The sequence below is a fragment of the Anticarsia gemmatalis genome, chromosome 28 (genome assembly GCF_050436995.1).
Source record: "Anticarsia gemmatalis isolate Benzon Research Colony breed Stoneville strain chromosome 28, ilAntGemm2 primary, whole genome shotgun sequence".
In the NCBI taxonomy this organism is placed as follows: Eukaryota; Metazoa; Arthropoda; class Insecta; order Lepidoptera; family Erebidae; genus Anticarsia; species Anticarsia gemmatalis.
The window spans coordinates 5,835,459-5,855,694 of record NC_134772.1 but is presented as its reverse complement, the minus strand read 5'-3'; the positions used below and the strand labels follow the sequence as shown (position 1 = coordinate 5,855,694).

The 20,236-nt window shown below is 36.7% G+C and overlaps 1 protein-coding gene across 2 annotated transcripts in view; it reads left to right on the top strand.

Moving 5' to 3' along the window:
- The window catches only part of emp (epithelial membrane protein), a 110,757-nt gene that overhangs the window by 77,699 nt on the left and 12,822 nt on the right, over positions 1-20,236 (top strand). For both annotated transcript variants that reach the window (XM_076132675.1, XM_076132676.1), the window contains 2 exons: positions 1,374-1,534; positions 2,472-2,613. In XM_076132675.1, coding sequence (XP_075988790.1) covers positions 1,374-1,534; positions 2,472-2,613 — 303 coding nt within the window. The remainder of the gene's footprint in view (positions 1-1,373; positions 1,535-2,471; positions 2,614-20,236) is intronic.

The window sequence follows — 20,236 nt, the reverse complement described above, 5'->3', positions numbered from 1 at the left end:
ATATTTTGAATTTAAACCCCCTGTCTATCGGGAGAAACATGCCCAGTAGTGGGACAGCTATAGGTTAAAAAAAATACTACGAAAATCAAAAATCATAAGACCCGGCTACCAGGCGCTCATAAGCAACTAGAAGTTAACGAACGGCTTAGCATTGTCTCGATACGTTTCGTAAGCCGACTATCGCTTCGCCTTGACCGGCTTAGCTTACCTAATACTCACTTTACAAGCGTTTTTAGACGATTTAACAACTAAATAATACTTAAATATTACTTTATTTTAACGTTTACAGTGTTAAATTATATATAGAGGCGTCCATAGACAGTTGCGCTCACCTGTCGGTAAATGATCTGTAGGTTAAGCGAACCTTGGCGCGGTCGTTACTTAGATGGGTGATCGCATAGTGGTATTTGAGCTTTGCGTCTCCGTGCTCCGGAGGACTTGTAAAAAGTCGGTCCTGGTTGTTGTCAATTAAGATAACAGTCGTTAAGCCATGTCAAAGGCCTTCGGGATTGAACAACTTTGACACTATGTTGACCACTAACATTACGATAAGGAGAGAAGATAATAAGATATATATTTATGTTATGTCACGCATACAAGATTTTTAAAGGCTCTGTACTGAAACTAGAAATCTCAATTCTTAAAATTATTTAAGTATTACGAGTAAAATATTTGAAAGTGTGAATTTCATGGGTTTTAACTGATTAGCTAAGCTACGTAATATTCGCACGAAAATATTAGGAATTTACCGTATGACGCACAGGTCTTTTAAAAGTTTAGTGCAGTATGTAGAAAGGAAAATAGTATAGTTATTTAAAAAAAGCCGGCCAAGTGCAAATCAGACAGGCGGACGAAAGGTTCCGTACCCAACAAAATACGATAAAACACGTTTATTGTGTGTAAACCCTCCTTTATTTATTTTTTTTGGCAACGGAAATCCATAATTTATCAAAATTCCCGCTTCCTAGCTATTACTGTTTATGAGATTGAATTTTGAGGCGCCCTTAGCCAGTTGCGCTCACCGGTCTGTAAACGATCTGTGGGGTAAACAAACCTTGGCGCGGTCATTCCATAGATGAACTGCATAGTGGTATTTGAGTTTGGCGATTCCGTGCTTCGGAGGGCACGTAAAAAATCGGTCCCGGTTGTTGTCAATTAAGATAACAGTCGTTAAGCCACGTCAAAGGCCTTCGGGCGGCTTAAATAACTTAGACACTGGGTTGACCACTAACCATAGAAGAAGAAGACGGTTTTTGAGATACAGCCTACTGACAGACAGACAGTGAAGACTCAGTAATGGCGTTCCTGTTTTTAGTCTATGAAAACCAAAAAATCTAAATCAAATTTTGCTAATCCACTTTTTCCTCCCCCAGGAGCTGGTCCTACGCCAAGGTTCAATGACCTTCGAGTGGTGGGCGCGGCCCCCGGTGCGGCCTTTCGTCAAGGTCTACGTGTACAACGTGACCAATGCTGATGAGTTCCTCAATAATGGCTCCAAGCCGATCTTGGATGAACTGGGACCGTATGTGTACTCGTAAGTATTTTTTGTTTTCTCCTAAGATTATGTGCTACTGCTGGGCAAGGGCCTCCTCCCGTAATAAGGGAGGACTTTTAAGATAAATTTAACCCATTGATGTCCCAATGCTGGGTAAGGGCCTCCTCCCGGAATAAGGAAGGACTATTAAGATAAATGTATCCCAACAATGTCCCACTGCTGGGCAAGGGTCTCCTTCCGTAATAAGGGAGGAGTCTTAAGATAAATTTAACCCATTAATGTCCCATTGCTGGGCGAGGGCCTCCTCCCGGTATAAGGGAGAAGTCTTGAAATAAATGTAACCTATTAGTGTCTCGCTGCTCGGCAAGGGCCTCCTCCCGCATTAAGGGAGTAGGCCTTAAGTTCACCCTATCGGCATGTGGAAATAGGGTACTTTAGGCAGCCTCTGTAAGGGACTCCTAAATTGGGGCATCCACGCGGCATGTGGCACATGCTTAAATACAGTCCGGGAAATAACATTATTTAGAACTAAAAAATTATATTATTTAGAAGTAATAGGTAGTTTATATACCTAGTTACATAAAATAGGTGCATTTATCAACATTTATTTAGTGAAATGCTTGTTTTTACTAAAGTTAATTATAGATAAAATTCTTCAAATACCGGTAACTTACGATTCAATTGACGATAATATAAATGAAACATTTAGGTTATTACATTTTTAAAATTACTTTTACTTTAATTCTCAGTGATTAAATAAATAAATAACATACACACATACAATCAAGCTCCGTTCTGTTTATACATTACATTTATATAGCTAACATCAAAATTTCTTAGGTAAGTTTTCATTGACCATTAGAGCAACACTTTATTCTTCATACACACATAACTTGAAAAAAGTCATGGGTGTGTTGCCTCGGGTTCGAACCATAGACCACTTGGGGACTAATTAACTGTTATTTCTTCTTTACAGCGAAGAGTGGGAGAAGGTAAACATCACGGACAACCAGAATGGAACCCTCTCCTTCCACTACAAGAGAACTTACACCTTCGTGCCGGAGATGAGCAAGGGTTTCGACGATGATGCCGTCGTGGTACCCAATATACCTATGTTGGTGAGTAGTTTAGTTCAATAAGGTAGTATGTTTGTACGGTGGGGGTGTCGCTTGAGACCTTTTTTTTATTTCAGCTTTTTTCTTTGATCGAAAATATTGTTTTCTCTTGTGGAAAAAGTGTTGTATCAATATTACTTGTGGTCAATTTGGTTTTTTGTCATTTGACTTGGTTTCAAAATCAATAAATGTTTTCAGGTTATTTGTAAATTTAAACTTTAAAATTTTTTGGCTTATAATATGAAGGAAGCGAAATGTATAAAAAAGGTATTAAAATATATGCTTAAATATATAATTAAACAGCAATTACTAAAATACTTCCTTAGCCCAAGGAAGACCATTGAAGGTAATATATTTAAAAACTCATATTATTACAAATTATAATAGTTATTTTATACGTACTTAAAATAATAGCATTAATTAGATATAATAATAGGTAATAATAATAATAGTTGGCACGTGCAACAATAGTTACCAAGCGAGGCACGCGGCTGCACTCGTTATTTTTACCTCCTATTATAGCCACTTAAGGGATGATTTCTGAAAAAGTTAGAGCCTGTGTTAGACCTTCAATTTTTAAATATATGCAGTACACACACAAAATGTCATTAAAATCGAATTAAAAAAGTATAGTCTTTGATCCCTGGTTTTCAACTATCTCCATGCTAACATGTCATCAAAATCGGTTCAGCAGTTTAGCCGTAAAAGCGTTACGGACAAGCTTTCGCACTTGGTATAGACTAGTTTTGGTACTGCTGTACCGTCTCCCGGAGTAAAAAGTATCCTATGTGTTTATATAAGTTATAACTATTTGTGTACCAAATTTTATCTAAATTAGTTCATTCGTTTTGGCGTGAAAGGGTAACAAACATACATACATCCTCACAAGCTTTTGCATTTATAATATTACTAAGATATATAGTATACTATGTTTGTAACATACATACATACATACATACAAAGTCGTAAACACGCAAAAACAAGCAATTTACCTGTTATTTCAGTTAAGGTGAAAACATACTTAGCACACGTTGTGTTTTGTGAAGAAAAGACATCAACGAGTTGTGTTCATGAAATAACTATATTATATAGTTTGTAATAGGGTATAGATTATTGATTAGTATTACATGTATATTATACTAGCTGACCCGCGCAACTTCCCTTGCGTCACATAAGAGAGAATGGAACAAAATTTTCCCCGTTTTTGTAACATTTTGTATTGCTACTCTGCTCCTTTTGGTCATAGCGTGATGATATATAGCCTATAACCTTCCTCGATAAATGGACTATCTAACACTGAAATAATTTTTCAAATCGGACCAGTAGTTTCTGAGATTAGCGCGTTCAAACAAACAAACAAACAAACAAACAAACAAACAAACAAACAAACAAACAAACAAACAAACAATCAAACAATCAAACAAACAAACAAACTCTTCAGCTTTATAATATAAGTATAGATTATTACCTAAATAGATAATACATATTATTATATGTACCTACACTATTGTATTGGGGTAAACCTGTAAAAATAGTTGGAAGGATGAATAAATAAATAAATAAGTAACTCACACACGGTCATTTGATTACAAACTAAGCAGAGCCTGTACTGTAACCAAATAACTAATAAACATGCTTATATCATGAGAAAATGCAGTCTATATTTCTATAATATAACTCAAAGGTGACTGACTGACATAGTGATCTATCAACGCACAGCACAAACCACTGGACGGATCGAGCTGAAATTTGGCATGCAGGTAGATGTTATGACGTAGGCATCCGTTAAGAAAGGATTTTGAGCAATTCTACCTCCAAGGTTATAAAATAGGGGATGAAATTTTGTATGAACATTTTGTACTATTTCACAAAAACCACGCGGGAAAAAGCTAGTTTTTTTTAATATTTCGTGCAAAATGTATTTGTCGTAACGTAAGCTAAAGCTATATTATTTGAGTAATGATGCATAATTATGAAATATTACGAACAATTACTTGAAGCCATGTGAGTTGTATCGCAAAGTCACAGTATTTAAACGAAACGCATTAAATATAATATGATTACTTCATTTTATGGTTTTTTGTTTTTATATTACTGTAAAAACAATAATAATTTGTAACTATAGTCCAACAACTTAGTAGACGGCCTTGACATTCACAATTTTCTAGGTAATAATGAATGATTCTGTGTATTTTCAAAATTAGTTGAAGCAAATAAAAATATCAAGTGCGGGTTGGGGACTTTGAATGCTTTAATAAATGTATTAAACAAATTTTAGGCATGCAAGTTTTCCTCACGATGTTTTCCTTCACCGTTGGAACAAGTGATATTTTTTTCTAATACACACATAACTTGGAAAAGTCATTGTGTGTTGCCTCTAGTTCGAACCTGCGACCACTTGCGTGGGTACCAACTTATATACGGCTAAGCAGTTATTGATAAAAATAATATTTCATTGAAACATAAACAAAGATTGCCCAAAGACAATTTGTAAGGGTCTTTTGTCTCGCTCTTCACCTAGATAGCTGGTTGCGACATCTATGGTTGATTAGGTCACCGGTTGAGCAACCGACGCGAAGGTTGCGTATGGTTGCCAGAGGTTGTTTTGTTGTAATGATTTATTCGGTTTTGGATGTGTATACAATAGTACCGGTTTCAATATAGCACATAGACTCGTACAAAAATTTTATACCTACATATTAGGTCGGGGAAAAAGTCTTTTCGCATTATAGTATGTATGAACTTGTAATATTTGTATACTAATATTATAAATGCAAAAATCTAATTTTTACACTTTTCGGCTGATTTGATTTTATGAAATTTAACAGAGAGATAGTTTAAAATCTCGGAGCAAACATAGTCATATCACTTAGTCAATAATTTTATTAATAGTAGTAAAAAATTGGGATGAAAAATAGGTCAGGCAAGCACGTTTTGTTACAATCAAATACGTACCTTATCAGCTAGTCTTACTAATTTGTACAAATATTATAAATGCAAATATTAGTGAGAATGTATATATGGATGTTTGTTACTCTTTCACGCAAATACTACTTAACCGATTACGATGAAATTTGGTATGTAGGTAGCTGAAGACCCAGAATAACACATAGGCTACTTTTAATCCCGGAGTTCCCGAGGGATCGGGATTTATACGGAAATAGTTTCCACGCGGATGAAGTCGCGGGCGGCCTCTAATTTAACAATATTTTTGAAAGTACATCATCGTGAACTATATTCTAGACTAATTTTAAACCAGCATCGACTATTAGTCTATAATTCAAACTACCGTAACAAAAATAAATTCATAATGCATCTAGCCAACAAAAAATAACAATAACTAAATCAATTACTGGTATATAATGTACAAAAAACAGTCTGCAAACTGTGCCGATTCGTTCGAACAATCACTGGCTGACACACTTTTGAATCACGTAACAGACATAACTTTGAAACTATCGGTAGAGTACCAATTTTTTGATGTTCTTATACAGGGTGTCCCAAAACTCAACGATAATCCGATACAGGATGAAAGGCCAAGTCATACCGGCTATAGGAAAAATAAAAAAAAAATTCCATGTCACTTAGTTCAGCAATAATAGACACTTTTCAAAAAAGTTGAAATTCCACACCCTTGGTCGCATTTTCAAGTCCTGTGATCAACAATGTCACAATTTCGCTGTGCTTTTTTGGATTTCGTGATCTTAATTAAATATGCTATTAATCGTATAACAAATTAATGCACAAAACATTGTTAATTTAATCAAAAAAGTTAAGTTTTAGTGAGTCATCTTTCTCAAAAATATCGTTAGTCAACTTTGACGCTTCATACTGAAAAAAAAATGTACTACACTATCCTTGGCAAGTTATTTCAAAAGTTGGCGCATTTAATCAAGATTTCAAAATGGTATAACGCTTGCCACTTTTCTTGCCATCAAAAATGTTATTTTTATTTGAACTAAGAGTATCCTCGCAAATGGATCGGACGCAGTGGCACAATTTTATGGCATCCTCGTTCCCCCGATCTAAATCTAGTAGATATTTTTTTCTGGGAATGCATAAAAGAAAAAGTCTATTCAAAATCAATACAAAATCTATCAGAACTTGGCCAGAAAATTGACACAGCATCAGAAGAAATAAATGCAAGGAATTTTGCTTGACTGGTGAAAAAATCTTTTGTACGTCGTTGCAGAGCCTGTATTCGTGCCAGAGGAAAGCAATTATTTTTAGTAAAGAGGTAATTGAGTCAGTCCATAACAAATATTTAATGTAATAAACATAATAGGTAATAATAATGAAAAAAAAAACAATGAACGAACCATCGATATTATTTAATTATTCTCCTTAAACTAAAGTAATTCCGAATTGTTTTCCCCTAGCATGAATTCAGGCTCTGCAACGCCTTACAAAAGACCTTTGCACCAGTCAATCAAAATTCCTTGCATTTATTTCCTCTGACGCTGTGTCAATTTTCTGGCTAAGTTCTGATAGATTTTGTATTGATTTCGAGTAAACTTTTTCTTTTATGCATTCCCAGTAAAAAATATCTACTGGATTTAGATCGGGAGAACGAGGAGGCCATAAAATTGTACCACTGCGTCCGATCCATTTGCGAGGATACTCTTAGTTCAAATAAAAATAACATTTTTGATGGCAAGAAAAGTGGCAAGTGTTATACCATTTTGAAATCTTGATTAAATGCGCCAACTTTTGAAATAACTTGCCAAGGATAGTGTAGTACATTTTTTTTTCAGTATGAAGCGTCAAAGTTGACTAACGATATTTTTGAGAAAGATGACTCACTAAAACTTAACTTTTTTGATTAAATTAACAATGTTTTGTGCATTAATTTGTTATACGATTAATAGCATATTTAATTAAGATCACGAAATCCAAAAAAGCACAGCGAAATTGTGACATTGTTGATCACAGGACTTGAAAATGCGACCAAGGGTGTGGAATTTCAACTTTTTTGAAAAGTGTCTATTATTGCTGAACTAAGTGACATGGAATTTTTTTTTTATTTTTCCTATAGCCGGTATGACTTGGCCTTTCATCCTGTATCGGATTATCGTTGAGTTTTGGGACACCCTGTATAAATAACTAGCCTACCCCCGGTTTCTGAGTACATTTAGCGGTAGTTTATCTATTCAATAGCGTTTTTTTATATGAGTTTTAACGCTATTGAATAGATAAACTACCGCTAAATGTACCTCAGAAACCGGTGCTAGACAAGTTAAAGCTAAGCTTGTGGGTTAAGCAAACCTTGGCATTCCATAGATGGGTGACCGCATAGTGATATGAACTGAGCGTCTCCGTGCTACGGAGGGCACGTAAAAGTCGGTCCCGGTTGTTGTCAATTAAGATAACAGTCGTTAAGCCATGTCAAAGGTCTTCAGGATTGAACAACTTTGACATTAGGTTGACCACTAACCATTCGATAAGAAGACCCTTTGTAGAAACTAGACTATGTATAAGTCTTCAATGCGTAATACATACATATATTGGCTTAGCCTTTCTTTCAAACTATATTGGAGTCGGCTTCCAGTCTCACCGGATGCAGCTGAGTACCAGTATTTTACATGCAGCGACTGCCTATCTAACCTCCACAACCCAGTTACCTGGGTTATAACACGATACTCTTCGGAAAGACTGGTTGTCAGACTTTCAAGCTTCTACTGTTAACGACTGTCAAAGATCTTCGTAAATGACAGCCCGGACTCACAATTTAACATACCTACCGAAACACGGAGGAACTCGATATGTATAAGACGGTCACCCATTCACAGACCAACCTTGGCAAACATAACTTAACCTCAGAGATGATTCCGCGTGGCTGTTGTTAGGCCACGAGCTTCGTGCGTAGTGTGCCTTAGTTATTTAGTTAATAGCCAGTCTCAAATACCGTCTTGCTCAGAGAAACGGTTCCGCTCTGATTGTTAGCGACCACTTTAGTCGTTGGATCAATAATTTATTGCATTTTTGTGTTAAATGCGCAGTTTGAGATGCCGTCGGTTTAAGTATGTTTGGAAATATGGCTGACTAGACGCCGCCCGAGACTTCGTCGTCGAAACCCTTCCCGTGTAAATCCAGATCCCTCGGGAACTCCGGGATAAAACGCCTATGTGTTATTCTGGGTCTTCAGCTACCTATATACTAAAATTCATTGTAGTCGGTTCAGCAGTATTTGCGTGATAAAAGAGAGAAAATTAACTTACCGTTGAGGGAATTCAAGTAATAAGTAAGTTTATATGTTTTGCACGATCTGGGAATCGAGCCTGTGACTTCTCGGTCATTCACTCCTATTTTAATTAGAACACAATTCAAATTTACATGTACTAATGTAAGAGTCTGTGTGTTTGATACGCTTTCACAGCTAAACTAATGAACCGATTATAATGGCATTTAGCATGAAAATAGTTGAAGTTCTAGGATTAAACATAGCCTAAATATGTTTTCAAGACGACCTATGACATGACGTGAACTGTTGTTATGTTAAACAACAAGCGTGACTTGTATCACGGAGACGCTCAGCTCAAACACTGCACCTACATCTATGTAATGTACAAGTTACTTAACTCACTAATTATTTACCAAGCGACTAAACCGATTTTAACAAAATTTTGTATATAGATAGTTGAAGACTTTAAGTCAAGTATTGGCTAAATATTTTTTCAAAAATCAATCCTTATATGCTTAAAATTTGGGATGAATTACAGGTTAGCTGTTTTCTACTATAAATAGACCTCCTGATCGTTTACCGGTACGCTACTACGAGCTATTCAAAAATATGTTATTCTTAGACATCAAACTCACTACCTAGCTGCAAAACAAATATATAAACCTGTTACACACTCATGTACGCTAGGCCATTCAACTGTACAACAATACATAGGAATATAAACTTTAATCTATGAGTAATAGAGTCTATATTTGAAATAATGATCACTTGTTCTAACGGTGAAGGAAAACATCGTGATGAAACATGCGAGAGTTTAAATAGTTAAAGGAATGTTATTATTTCAAGGCTAGTGGAGGCTTTTCTCATTCTAGAAGACCCTTGCCCAGCAGTGGGACAGTAATGGGTTTTCTTATCGTATGGTTAGTGGTCAACCTAGTGTCAAAGTTGTTCAAGTTCGTACGCCCTTTGACGTGGCTTAACGACTGTTATCTTAATTGACAACAACCGGGACCGACTTTCACGTGCCCTCCGAAGCCCAGTTCAAATACCACTATGCGGTCACCCATCTATGAAATGACCGCGTTTGCTTAACTCACAGATCGTATACCGAACGGTGAGCGCAGCTGGCTATGGGCGATCGGTAAACAATTTGTGGGTTAAGCTACTCTTGGAGCGGTCATTCCATAGATGGGTGACCGCATAGTGATATTTGAACTGAGCGTCTCCGTGCTTCGGAAGGCACAGAAAAATCGTTCCCGGTTGTTGTCTATTAGAATAACAGTCGTTAAGCCACGTTAAAGGCCTATCGAGCTTGAACAACTTTGACACTAGGTTGACCACTAACCATACGATAAGAAGAAGATGCCCGAATATCTCTATACTATGATTGAACATTTAAAAATCTTGTTTGGTTTAAATTCAACCGTGTTGTGTTGCGTTAAGTGAAAGTGTGCCACTAAACTGAATTATTTCGTACTAGTGAGAAGTGTAGCAAACATAATATCACGCCTGTTATACCCGAAGATGTAGACAGAGGTGTATAAAAGCCACGTTTCGCCATTAACAATGTTAGTCCCATGTAATAGGGAGCGAGTCTGTCATATACCGGGCACGTTACCAAACTGCGGGCTACTATTGAGCCGTGTGGATCGATTTCTGCATAAGCAACGCTTGCCGAGGTTGTTCTGTGGATAGGTGACTGTATTATTCATATCGAGTTCCTCCGTGTTTCGGAAGGCACGTTAAATTGTGAGTCCCAGCTATCATTTTCAAAGATCTTTGACAGTCGTTAACAGTAGTCAGAAGCTTGAAAGTCTGACAACCAGTCTTACTTAGTATCGTGTAATACCCCAACTGTGTTGTGGAGGTCTGATAGACAGTCGCTCCATGTAAAACACTGGTATTCAGCTGCATCCGGTGAGATTGGAAGCCGACTCCAACATAGTTGGAAGAAAGGCTAGACTGATATGTGTTTTAAAATCATGATTGCCTCGCATTAGTATCAGTTCACAGTTATTTAACTGCACTTCGTCACAATACAATGAGTAGTTCCGTTTCACTGGCTACGTGCATATGCATTGCACGCGGCGTTGCCCGTAGCAACAACACTTATGTAGCATTTTATGATTTCCTTTACACTTAAAGCAAATGGCCTGCAACTTTGTTTGAGGGGAATTTAATCCCTTAGGGGTGTAATTTCCAAAAATCCTCTCTTAATGCTCCTCTACACTTCCTAAGGAATGTTCATAGCAAATTTCAAGTTTCTAAGCTCAGTAGTTTCGGCTGTGCGTTGTCCAGTAACGGAAGAGTTTTATATACTTACTAATTTTTGCCCGTGACTTCGTCCACGTGGTTTGTAACTTAGGACAGAATTTTCATACAAACTTTTATCCACTATTTTATCCTCTTGTGGATAAAATTGATCAAAATCCTTTCTTAGCGGATGCCTACGTCATAACATCTACCTGCATGCCAAATTTCAGGCCGATCCGTCCAGTGGTTTGTGCTGTGCGTTGATAGATCACTATGTCAGTCAGTCACCTTTGAGTTATATATTTAGATGCTTAATAACTGTAGTCTTGAATAACTTTGACACTAGGTTGACCACTAACTACTAGTTGGTAAAACAGACCACTTATTTGACCACTAGTAGACCGTATCTAAACACATATTGGTTAGAAACCAACACGGTCAAGCGTGAACGGTTTCTATAACAGATCCGACTTTTACTGAGCTAATATGTAGGTCTTAGGTCTGTTTAAAACGCTCATAGTCAGTTGCGGTCACCAGTCCAACTCTCTACCGGGCTAAGCAACCCATGATGCGGTCATTCTCTAGATAGGTGACCGCTTGGTCGTATTTGAATTGAATATCTTTCTTCTAACTATGTTGGAGTCGACTTCCAGTCTCACCGGATGCAGCTGAATACCAGTATTTTACATGGAGCGACTGTCTATTATCGGACCTCCACAACAGTTACCTGGGTTATAATACAATACCCTTCGGTAAGACTGGTTCGGTCAGACTACTCAGAATCAACAAAATATTGCCAAACAATCAGAAGCCTTGCTTATCTAAATATAGTTAAAAGAAATCCATCATTACTAAAATCGGTACAGCACTTTCGAAGATTAAAACACACATACAAACCAACATTTTCCTTTTAACAAACAGAAATGGTATCAAATTACTATAGTACTATATACAACGGTACTAATATGTAAATTGTACCGTTTTGACCATATTGGGATAAACGTGGGTAGTTTACACTTTGACTACTAGGTCAATGACTATACTAATATAGAGTCACTATTTTTGAAGTTCAAAGACGTTTGAGTCATTTTTGTCTATTGTAAGTCTACAACCATGGCTTAGATAACACAGAACGATCTTCGAGGTAAAGCTACGCTTGCCGAGGTAGTTCTGTGGATGGGTGATCATATCAAAATCAAATCATTTATTCAGTTAGATCAAATATTGACACTTATGATAGTTGTTACAATTACTGAATCTATCACTAGCTCGGAAAGGGGGTAGAGCCTTATGAGAAGAGCTAGCGAGAAACTCACGGCCATCATATTGTTCACTAGCTGACCCGCGCAACTTCGCTTGCGTCACATAACAGAGAATGGGCCATCATTTTCCCCGTTATTGTAACAATTTTTGCTGGTACTCTGCTCCTGTTGGTCGTAGCGTGATGATATATAGCCTTTAGCCTTGCTCGATAAATGGGCTATCTAACACTGAAAGAATTTTTCAGTGCGCAGTGGCGCAGTGGTTTAGGTCGCCACGCCGATACCACTGCAACGGGAGGTCGTGGGTTCGATTCCCACACGGGACAATTATTTGTGCGATCCACAAATAATTGTTTCGGGTCTGGTTGTGCTTTGTGTCCGTTGTTTGTATGTTTGTAAAAGTCCCCGCGACACAAGAGCAATTCTTAGTGCGGGAGTTGTCTTTTTAAACAAAAGAAAAAAAAAAAAAAAAAGAAAAAAAAAAAGTTCCTAAGATTTGCGCGTTCAAACAAACAAACTCTTCAGCTTTATAATAATTAGTATAGATTTCGAGTATTTCCGTGTTTCGAAAGAACGTTAAATTGTGGGTGCCGGCTGTCATTTTCAAAGATATCAACCTGTCCTGCTGTTATTTACTTACGAGCTCCTCTATTCGTTTATCTGTGCGTTGAATTTTAATTAGTATCTTAAGCAACACGTCATTGAGTGACGTCATGTGCCAGTAAACGTGAAGATCCAATTGATTTCGCTGTATTCGGTCACAAATAGTAAAGCAGTTTAGAAGTTATGATAAAACAAATGAACGAAGTATTTTTTCTTGAATATTTTTTGTTTAGACTTTTAAAGATCACCAAGAGGTATCGTGTTATAACATAACTCAGGTAACTGGGTTGTAACACGATAATTGAATCGAATAATTATCTATACTTTAATATTATAAAGCTGAAGAGTTTGTTTGTTTGATTGTTTGTTTGTTTGCTTGTTTGAACGCGCTAATCTCAGGAACTACTGGTCCGATTTTAAAAATTTTTTCAGTGTTAGATAGCCTATTTATCAAGGTAGGCTATAGGCTATATCAACACGCTACAACCAATAACAGCAGAGTAGCAGTAAGAAATATTACAAAAACGGGGAAAATTATGATCCATTCTCTCTTATGTGATGCAAGCGAAGTTGCGCGGGTCAGCTAGTCTATACATATGACACGGAGAATTCATTAAGATTATTATAAAGATAAACCTTCGCATGTTTTTCAAGGTTTTACAAGCAGGAAGATCTTTTACTAGCTGACCTTTTGTAAAGCCTTATAAGGTACGATTTACGCTGGCAAAATAATAAAAATGTTACGATAATATACAGTGTGGTAGTTAACTACCAGTTATATGAGCTACTCTTTATTTTAAAGACAACTCCCGCACTAAGAATTGCTCTCGTGTCGCGGGGACTTTTACAAACATACAAACAACGAACACAAATTATAACCAGACCCGAAGATATTATTTGTGGATCCTCGCACATATAATTGTTCCGTATGGGAATCGAACCCACGATCTCTCGGCGCAATACGATTAAACGGTTACCCATCTATAGAATGACCGTGCTAAGGGTTGCTTAACTCAAAGACAGTTTACCGACTAGACTCTAGAGTATAGCGATACGACATGTGACATCACAGTTTCTCATTTTCGTTAGAATCAAATTTAAGCCTTTTATATTTATTTAGGTTGCAATAATTTTAATACTCATTGAAATTTTATCTTATCGTATGGTTAGTGTTCAACCTAGTGTCAAAGTAGTTGGTACGTTTGTCGTGAACTGTTGTTATGTTAAACAACAAGCGTGACTTGTATCACGGAGACGCTCAGCTCAAACACTGCACCTACATCTATGTAATGTACAAGTTACTTAACACACTGATCGTTTGCCGGTAAGCAACTATAGCGAAAATCTAACTAATTATATACTTTGGTAATTATGTAAATCTGTTCAGTGACCTTTTGAAACTTGTTGAATTTTGACTTTTACAATAAAAACTGACCTTTTGATCTGTGTGTCTGTATACAATAGATATATTTAGTTGTGATGTCTTAGGTCGATAACCTTAAGAGATGTCTATACTAAACTATACTACTATTATAGAGTAGTTCTGTGATCTCTGCCTACCTCTATGGGGAAAAGGCGTGATTTTATGTACTTATGTATGTATGTTTGTATGTATGTTCTTTGGTCTCTGCCTATCCCTATAGCCTATCCCTAGGCGTGATTTTATATATGTTTCTAACAATTTGTATGTAAAGAGAGAATGAACATTTTGTGAGTTCGTATGTAAGGGAGAAATCTTCAAAAACCAGAGAACGTTTTCGAAAAAGTAAATTGGTAGTATATTTCTCAGAATAAATTCTAATTCAGTGCCGAGTTTTACCAAAATTGGTCCAGTAATTTACCTGTTAAAGACAAACTATTTTTTTTTTAAACCTATAAATTACGTTTATAAATTAGCATATTATATGTTCCTTTCGTAGCAACTATCTATTACTTTTGCTAAATTCATCAAAATTGATTCACCCATCATCATTGTAGCATGTTTTAAACTATGAATGGATACAGTAATTGCTTGTGAAATCCGTCTCGCACTTGACCTTTTTCCTTGACACTATAATTGTACATAAGTAAGATCTAATCACGTTAAGGTAATTTATTTTATCTCATATTATCTTGTTTTACAACGTTTTTATATATTAACTTGTATTATAGTACTAGCTGACCCGCGCAAATTTGCTTGCGTCACATAATTTTCCCCGTTTTGTAACATTTTTCGTTACTACTCTGCTTCTATTGGTCGTAGCGTGATGATATGTAGCCTATAGCCTTCCTCGATAAATGGAATATCTAACACTGAAAGAATTTTTCAAATCGGACCAGTAGTTCCTGAGATTAGCGCGTTCAAACAAACAAACAAACAAACTCTTCAGCTTTATAATATTAGTATAGATTATTTGGTTTTACAGCGATTTTCTATACTAACTTGTATTTATAGTATAAAGCATGAATATCCTGTATGACAACATGTATGTATGTGAATGAAGCAAGGGAAGTTTGTAAGGATCGAACAGTGACGTTCTTTGGTCTCTGCCTACCACTATGACGAAAAAGGCGTGATTTAATGTATGTATAGCACTACTTGGGACTAACTAGCATTGAAAAAGGTGGAATATTGTATATGGAATATTTGTGCGATCCACAAATAATTGTTTCGGGTCTGGTTGTGCTTTGTGTCCGTTGTTTGTATGTATGTAAAAGTCCCCGCGACACAAGAGCAATTCTTAGTGCGGGAGTTGTCTTTTTTTAAGAAAAAAAAAGTATTTTTAACCTGAAGGGTACATATTTTTTTCACAAATATTTCAAGAACTCTTCCGCGTGTTATTTTCACTTCATTTCCGATAAGTTTTTATATGTGAGGTCGTACAAAACTTCCTTAAATACATTTTTGTATGACTTCAAAAATATGACCATAGAGTAAAGAACTACGAATAAACATACTACTAATATTATAAATGCGAAAGTTTGTGAGAATGTATGTATGCATGGATGTTTGTTACTCTTTCACGCAAATACTACCAAACCGATTACGATGAAATTTGGTATATAGGTAGCTGAAGACCCAGGATAACACATAGGCTTTTTTTCCCGGTGTTCTCGAGGGATCGGGATTTACACGAGAAGGGATTCCGCACGGAAGACGTCGCGGGCGGCCTCTAGTCCTTATATACTTCTAAATACAGCACTATTCACTACATAGTATAAAGCAAAGTCGTTTCCCGCGTCTGTCTCTATGTCTGTATGTATGTATGCTTAGATCTTTAAAACTACGCAACGGATTGTGATGCGGTTTTTTTTAATAGATAGGGTGATTCAAGAGGAATGTTTATGTGTTGTAAAGGTTTTTTTGGAATATAATCATTTAAACCGGGTAAAACTGGGGCCGCTAGTATTTATTTATAAGAAACTCTTTTCTCATTCGTTCATTATCCATACTAAAAATATTGTAAATGCGAAAGTACTTCTGTCTGTCTGTCTGTTACTCAATCACGCCTAAACTACTGAACCAATTTGCATGAAATTTGGTATGGAGATATTATGATACCCGAGAAAGTACATAGGCTACTTTTTACCCCGGAAAAATGACGCATTTCCACGGGAAAATTCAGGTGGCGGACTAAGTCGCGGGTAAAAGTATGTTAATATTTTTTTCATAAGCGTTACTTCTATACATACTTAATCTATGTAACGACCTTAACTCAAACTTGAGTAGCACTCATATTATTGAATACGGTTACAAAGTGCAAGGTCTTTAAGTAATTACTAGAGATGTCACGAATATTCGGCAACTATTCGTTATTCGGCCTGTTCGGCCACTTTTTTTGCTATTCGGTATTCGGCCGAATAATAGGTACTATTCGGCCGAATACCGAATACCAAACCATGTAAAAAAGACAAGCATATTACTCAAAATTATGTATTTATTTCCAAAATTACAACACTTTAGTAATGAAAATTAACCAATGGTAAGTTATGATGAATAAAAACAAGCTTTTCAGCATTTCTTGGTAGCAAACGATTACGCTTTTCATCGTAAATGATACCAGACTCAGAAAATAACCTTTCACTATACACGCTACTTCCAGGAGAAGAAAGATACACTTTAGCAAATTTCGAAAGGTTTGGGTATTGTTTTTCGTTTGCGAACCACCACTTGTAAGGGTCGGCCTTCTTAGCTCCTAGCAAGCTAGCCTCTTAGCAAAATAGTAATTAAGTTTTATTTTATGTATCATTTTTACACCGACAAAGCGTTCCGTGACGTGATTTACTCGCAATTGAAACAATACTCGCCTACGATGTGTTGTGTTTATTTGCACCCCGCTCCACCCCTCGTCGCCTGCCGCGCCTACGCAACGAGGAAAGCAGGTTGCGACTTGTCTTAATCCAGTTAACGCGCCTCCGACAAGCATGAATTTCGTGCCGAATATTCGTCGGCCGAATATTCGGCGCTTCGGCCGACCGCATTGCCGAATATTCGGTATTCGGTATTCGGCCAATTCACTATTCGTGGCAACTCTAGTAATTACTTGAAACTTGTCAATCATGTATAAGTGGCTAATTTATTTTTATATATTATGTACTAAGGTTGAGGTCTCAGGTTCGATTCTCGGGTGAAATACTGTGGTAAGGCTAAAGTTTCGATTTCATGGTTTAGTGTCATTTGTTTTTGTTAATTTTGTTATTGTTTTCGATTATGAAGTCTCAGGTTTGCTTTTTGAGTTAGATAAAGCTCGATTTTGCAATTTTTTGATTTTTACTTATGACTGTCCCACTGCTGGGCAAGCGTCTCCTCTAAAAACGAGGGAGAGGGGTAAGGCCTTGAGTCTACTACACTGACCAAGTGCGGGTTGTAAAGTAAATACCTTATGCTAAAAATGAATTGAAGTGGGAAAATTTTGACACAGCATAAAGATGTTGGGTTTAATCATTCTTTGTTAACTTACTTAACTAAAAGCATTATTGTTTAAATAATAAATAAATATCATTGGACAACTCACACACGATCATTTGATTCCAAACTAAGCAGAGCTTGTAATATGCTAACCAGACTGATAATCGTACTTATATAAAAGATACTATGTTTGTTACAGCCGATAGATTATAGAAACCGTATCTGTTAGCTATCCGTTATAAAAGTGACGTAATCTTAGAAAAGGTTTGATTGTACCTGCTCTGTATTCTGAGCATTTCTAGTAAGTGACACTTACGACATTGTGTATAGGGCTGACAACTATAACACAAATATACTTACTAATAATAATGACTGCCTTCGAGGCGCAGTGGTTAAGGTCACCACGCCACTACCAGTGCGTCGGGGGATCGTGGGTTCGATTCCCACACGGGACAATTATTTGTGCGATCCACAAATAATTAATTGTTTCGGGTCTGGTTGTGCTTTGTGTCCGTTGTTTGTATATTTGTAAAGTCCCCGCGACTCAAACGCATTTCTTAGTGCGGGAGTTGACTTTAAAAAAAAATGTCCCTGCCGAATCGGCTACAGGCTACAGCGGTTAGCTTCATTAAAACTGGCCAACGGTACAGGACTTTGCTTATAGTGTTCAAGTGTGTGCACAATACACAGGTACACTCTCTATTCCATCACTCTCATAACCCGGAGGGACGGATAACCGACACGACCAGTGAGAGGTCAGCCGCAGGACCGACTGTCACACAGAGGTCTCGGTATTGAATCCTGGGTCGGGTCAAAAAGTATTTTCAGAATAATTCTGTTAAATATCTTCAGAATTGCCCGGAGTTATGAAGTTGGTAGACCTCCGTGCATCAGAGAAATTATAACCTAGGTAACTGTGTTGTGGAGGTCAGATAGGCAGTCGCTCCATGTAAAATAATGGTATTCAGCTGCATCCGGTGAGACTGGAAGCCGACTCCAACATAGTTGGAAGAAAGGCTGCCACTGATTGAGGACATTATACTTGTAAATCAAATAAACTTTAAATAAGTGTCAGCCCTACACCCCATGACTAGTCATTCTATTATTAGCCTGTACAGTGCTAACATTATAATTAAACAGCATCGTCACGTCACTACATAAAAACACACTTACTTACCGAACTTGAGAGAATAACGTTTAAATGAAACTTTACATGAATCGTTCAAATGTATGTATGTGAATGAAGCAAGGGTTACCCTTCGTCATTCACATACAATAAGTACATGATGTTTTCATACAAGACCGCTGGTGACGAGTAGCACCTGACATTATTGCAAGACAACACATTACTTCCGTGATGAATTAAATTAAATAAAAAAAATATGGACAACTCACATACGGTCATCTGATTTCAAACCAAGCAAAGCTTATACTAATAACAGATAATAAAATTGATAAACATACTTATATACTTGTAAATACATACTTATATACATTAACAACCAGGCTCAGAACAGATAAGATACTCCTGCTCATCGCACAGATACATATTTCCCGGGTGGGATTGGAACCCACCACACTCGGTGCTACGGATATTGCGACGAGGTGACCACGTTAACAACTGCGCCAAACGTTTAATACAATAAATTTTTGGATCTTTTTATGTATTACAACACAAATTAGTAGATATTATTTCTAAAAAAAGACTTAAATAATTATGATAAATAAGTTGTCAGATTATAAAAGTTGTTTGTAAGTTTTTTACAACCATTTTTTCCTAGATTAGTCTTTTTATGAAACCTTGAAGTTTATACTAGGAAAACAAGTATTAATTACAACTTGTAATGATGATTTGACATTATATTAATAGATGACTATTAAAACATACTATTTTAGTACTAAGACTTTGATGTTATTCATCATCAGCCTAGACTTCCAACTATGTTGGAGTCGGCTTCCAGTCTCACCGGATGCAGCTGAATACCAGTATTTTACATGCAGCGACTGCCTATCTGACCTCCACAACACAGTTACCTGGTTTATAACACGATACTAAGTAAGACTGGTTGTCAGACTTTCAAGCTTCTGACTACTGTTAACGACTGTCAAAGACTTACTTTGATGTCTTTGTCTTAAAATATTCTAGACGCAAAGTGCTACTAGTGTCTGTATATAGCAACAAGTCGCGGACAAAACATAAGTATAAGCGATGTATGTACATACAAGGATATGAATGAAGCAAGGGAAGTTTGTAAGGATCGTACCAAGTGACGTTCTTTGGTCTCTGCCTACCTTTATGTGAAAAAGACGTGATATTATGTATGTATGGACAACGGGTCTTACACGCGGTGAATATTTGAAAAGTCACGATATCTTATTTACTACCAGTCGTCAATTAAAAATAGTTAATACCAAGTGAGGGTAGGCGTAGAAACTCGC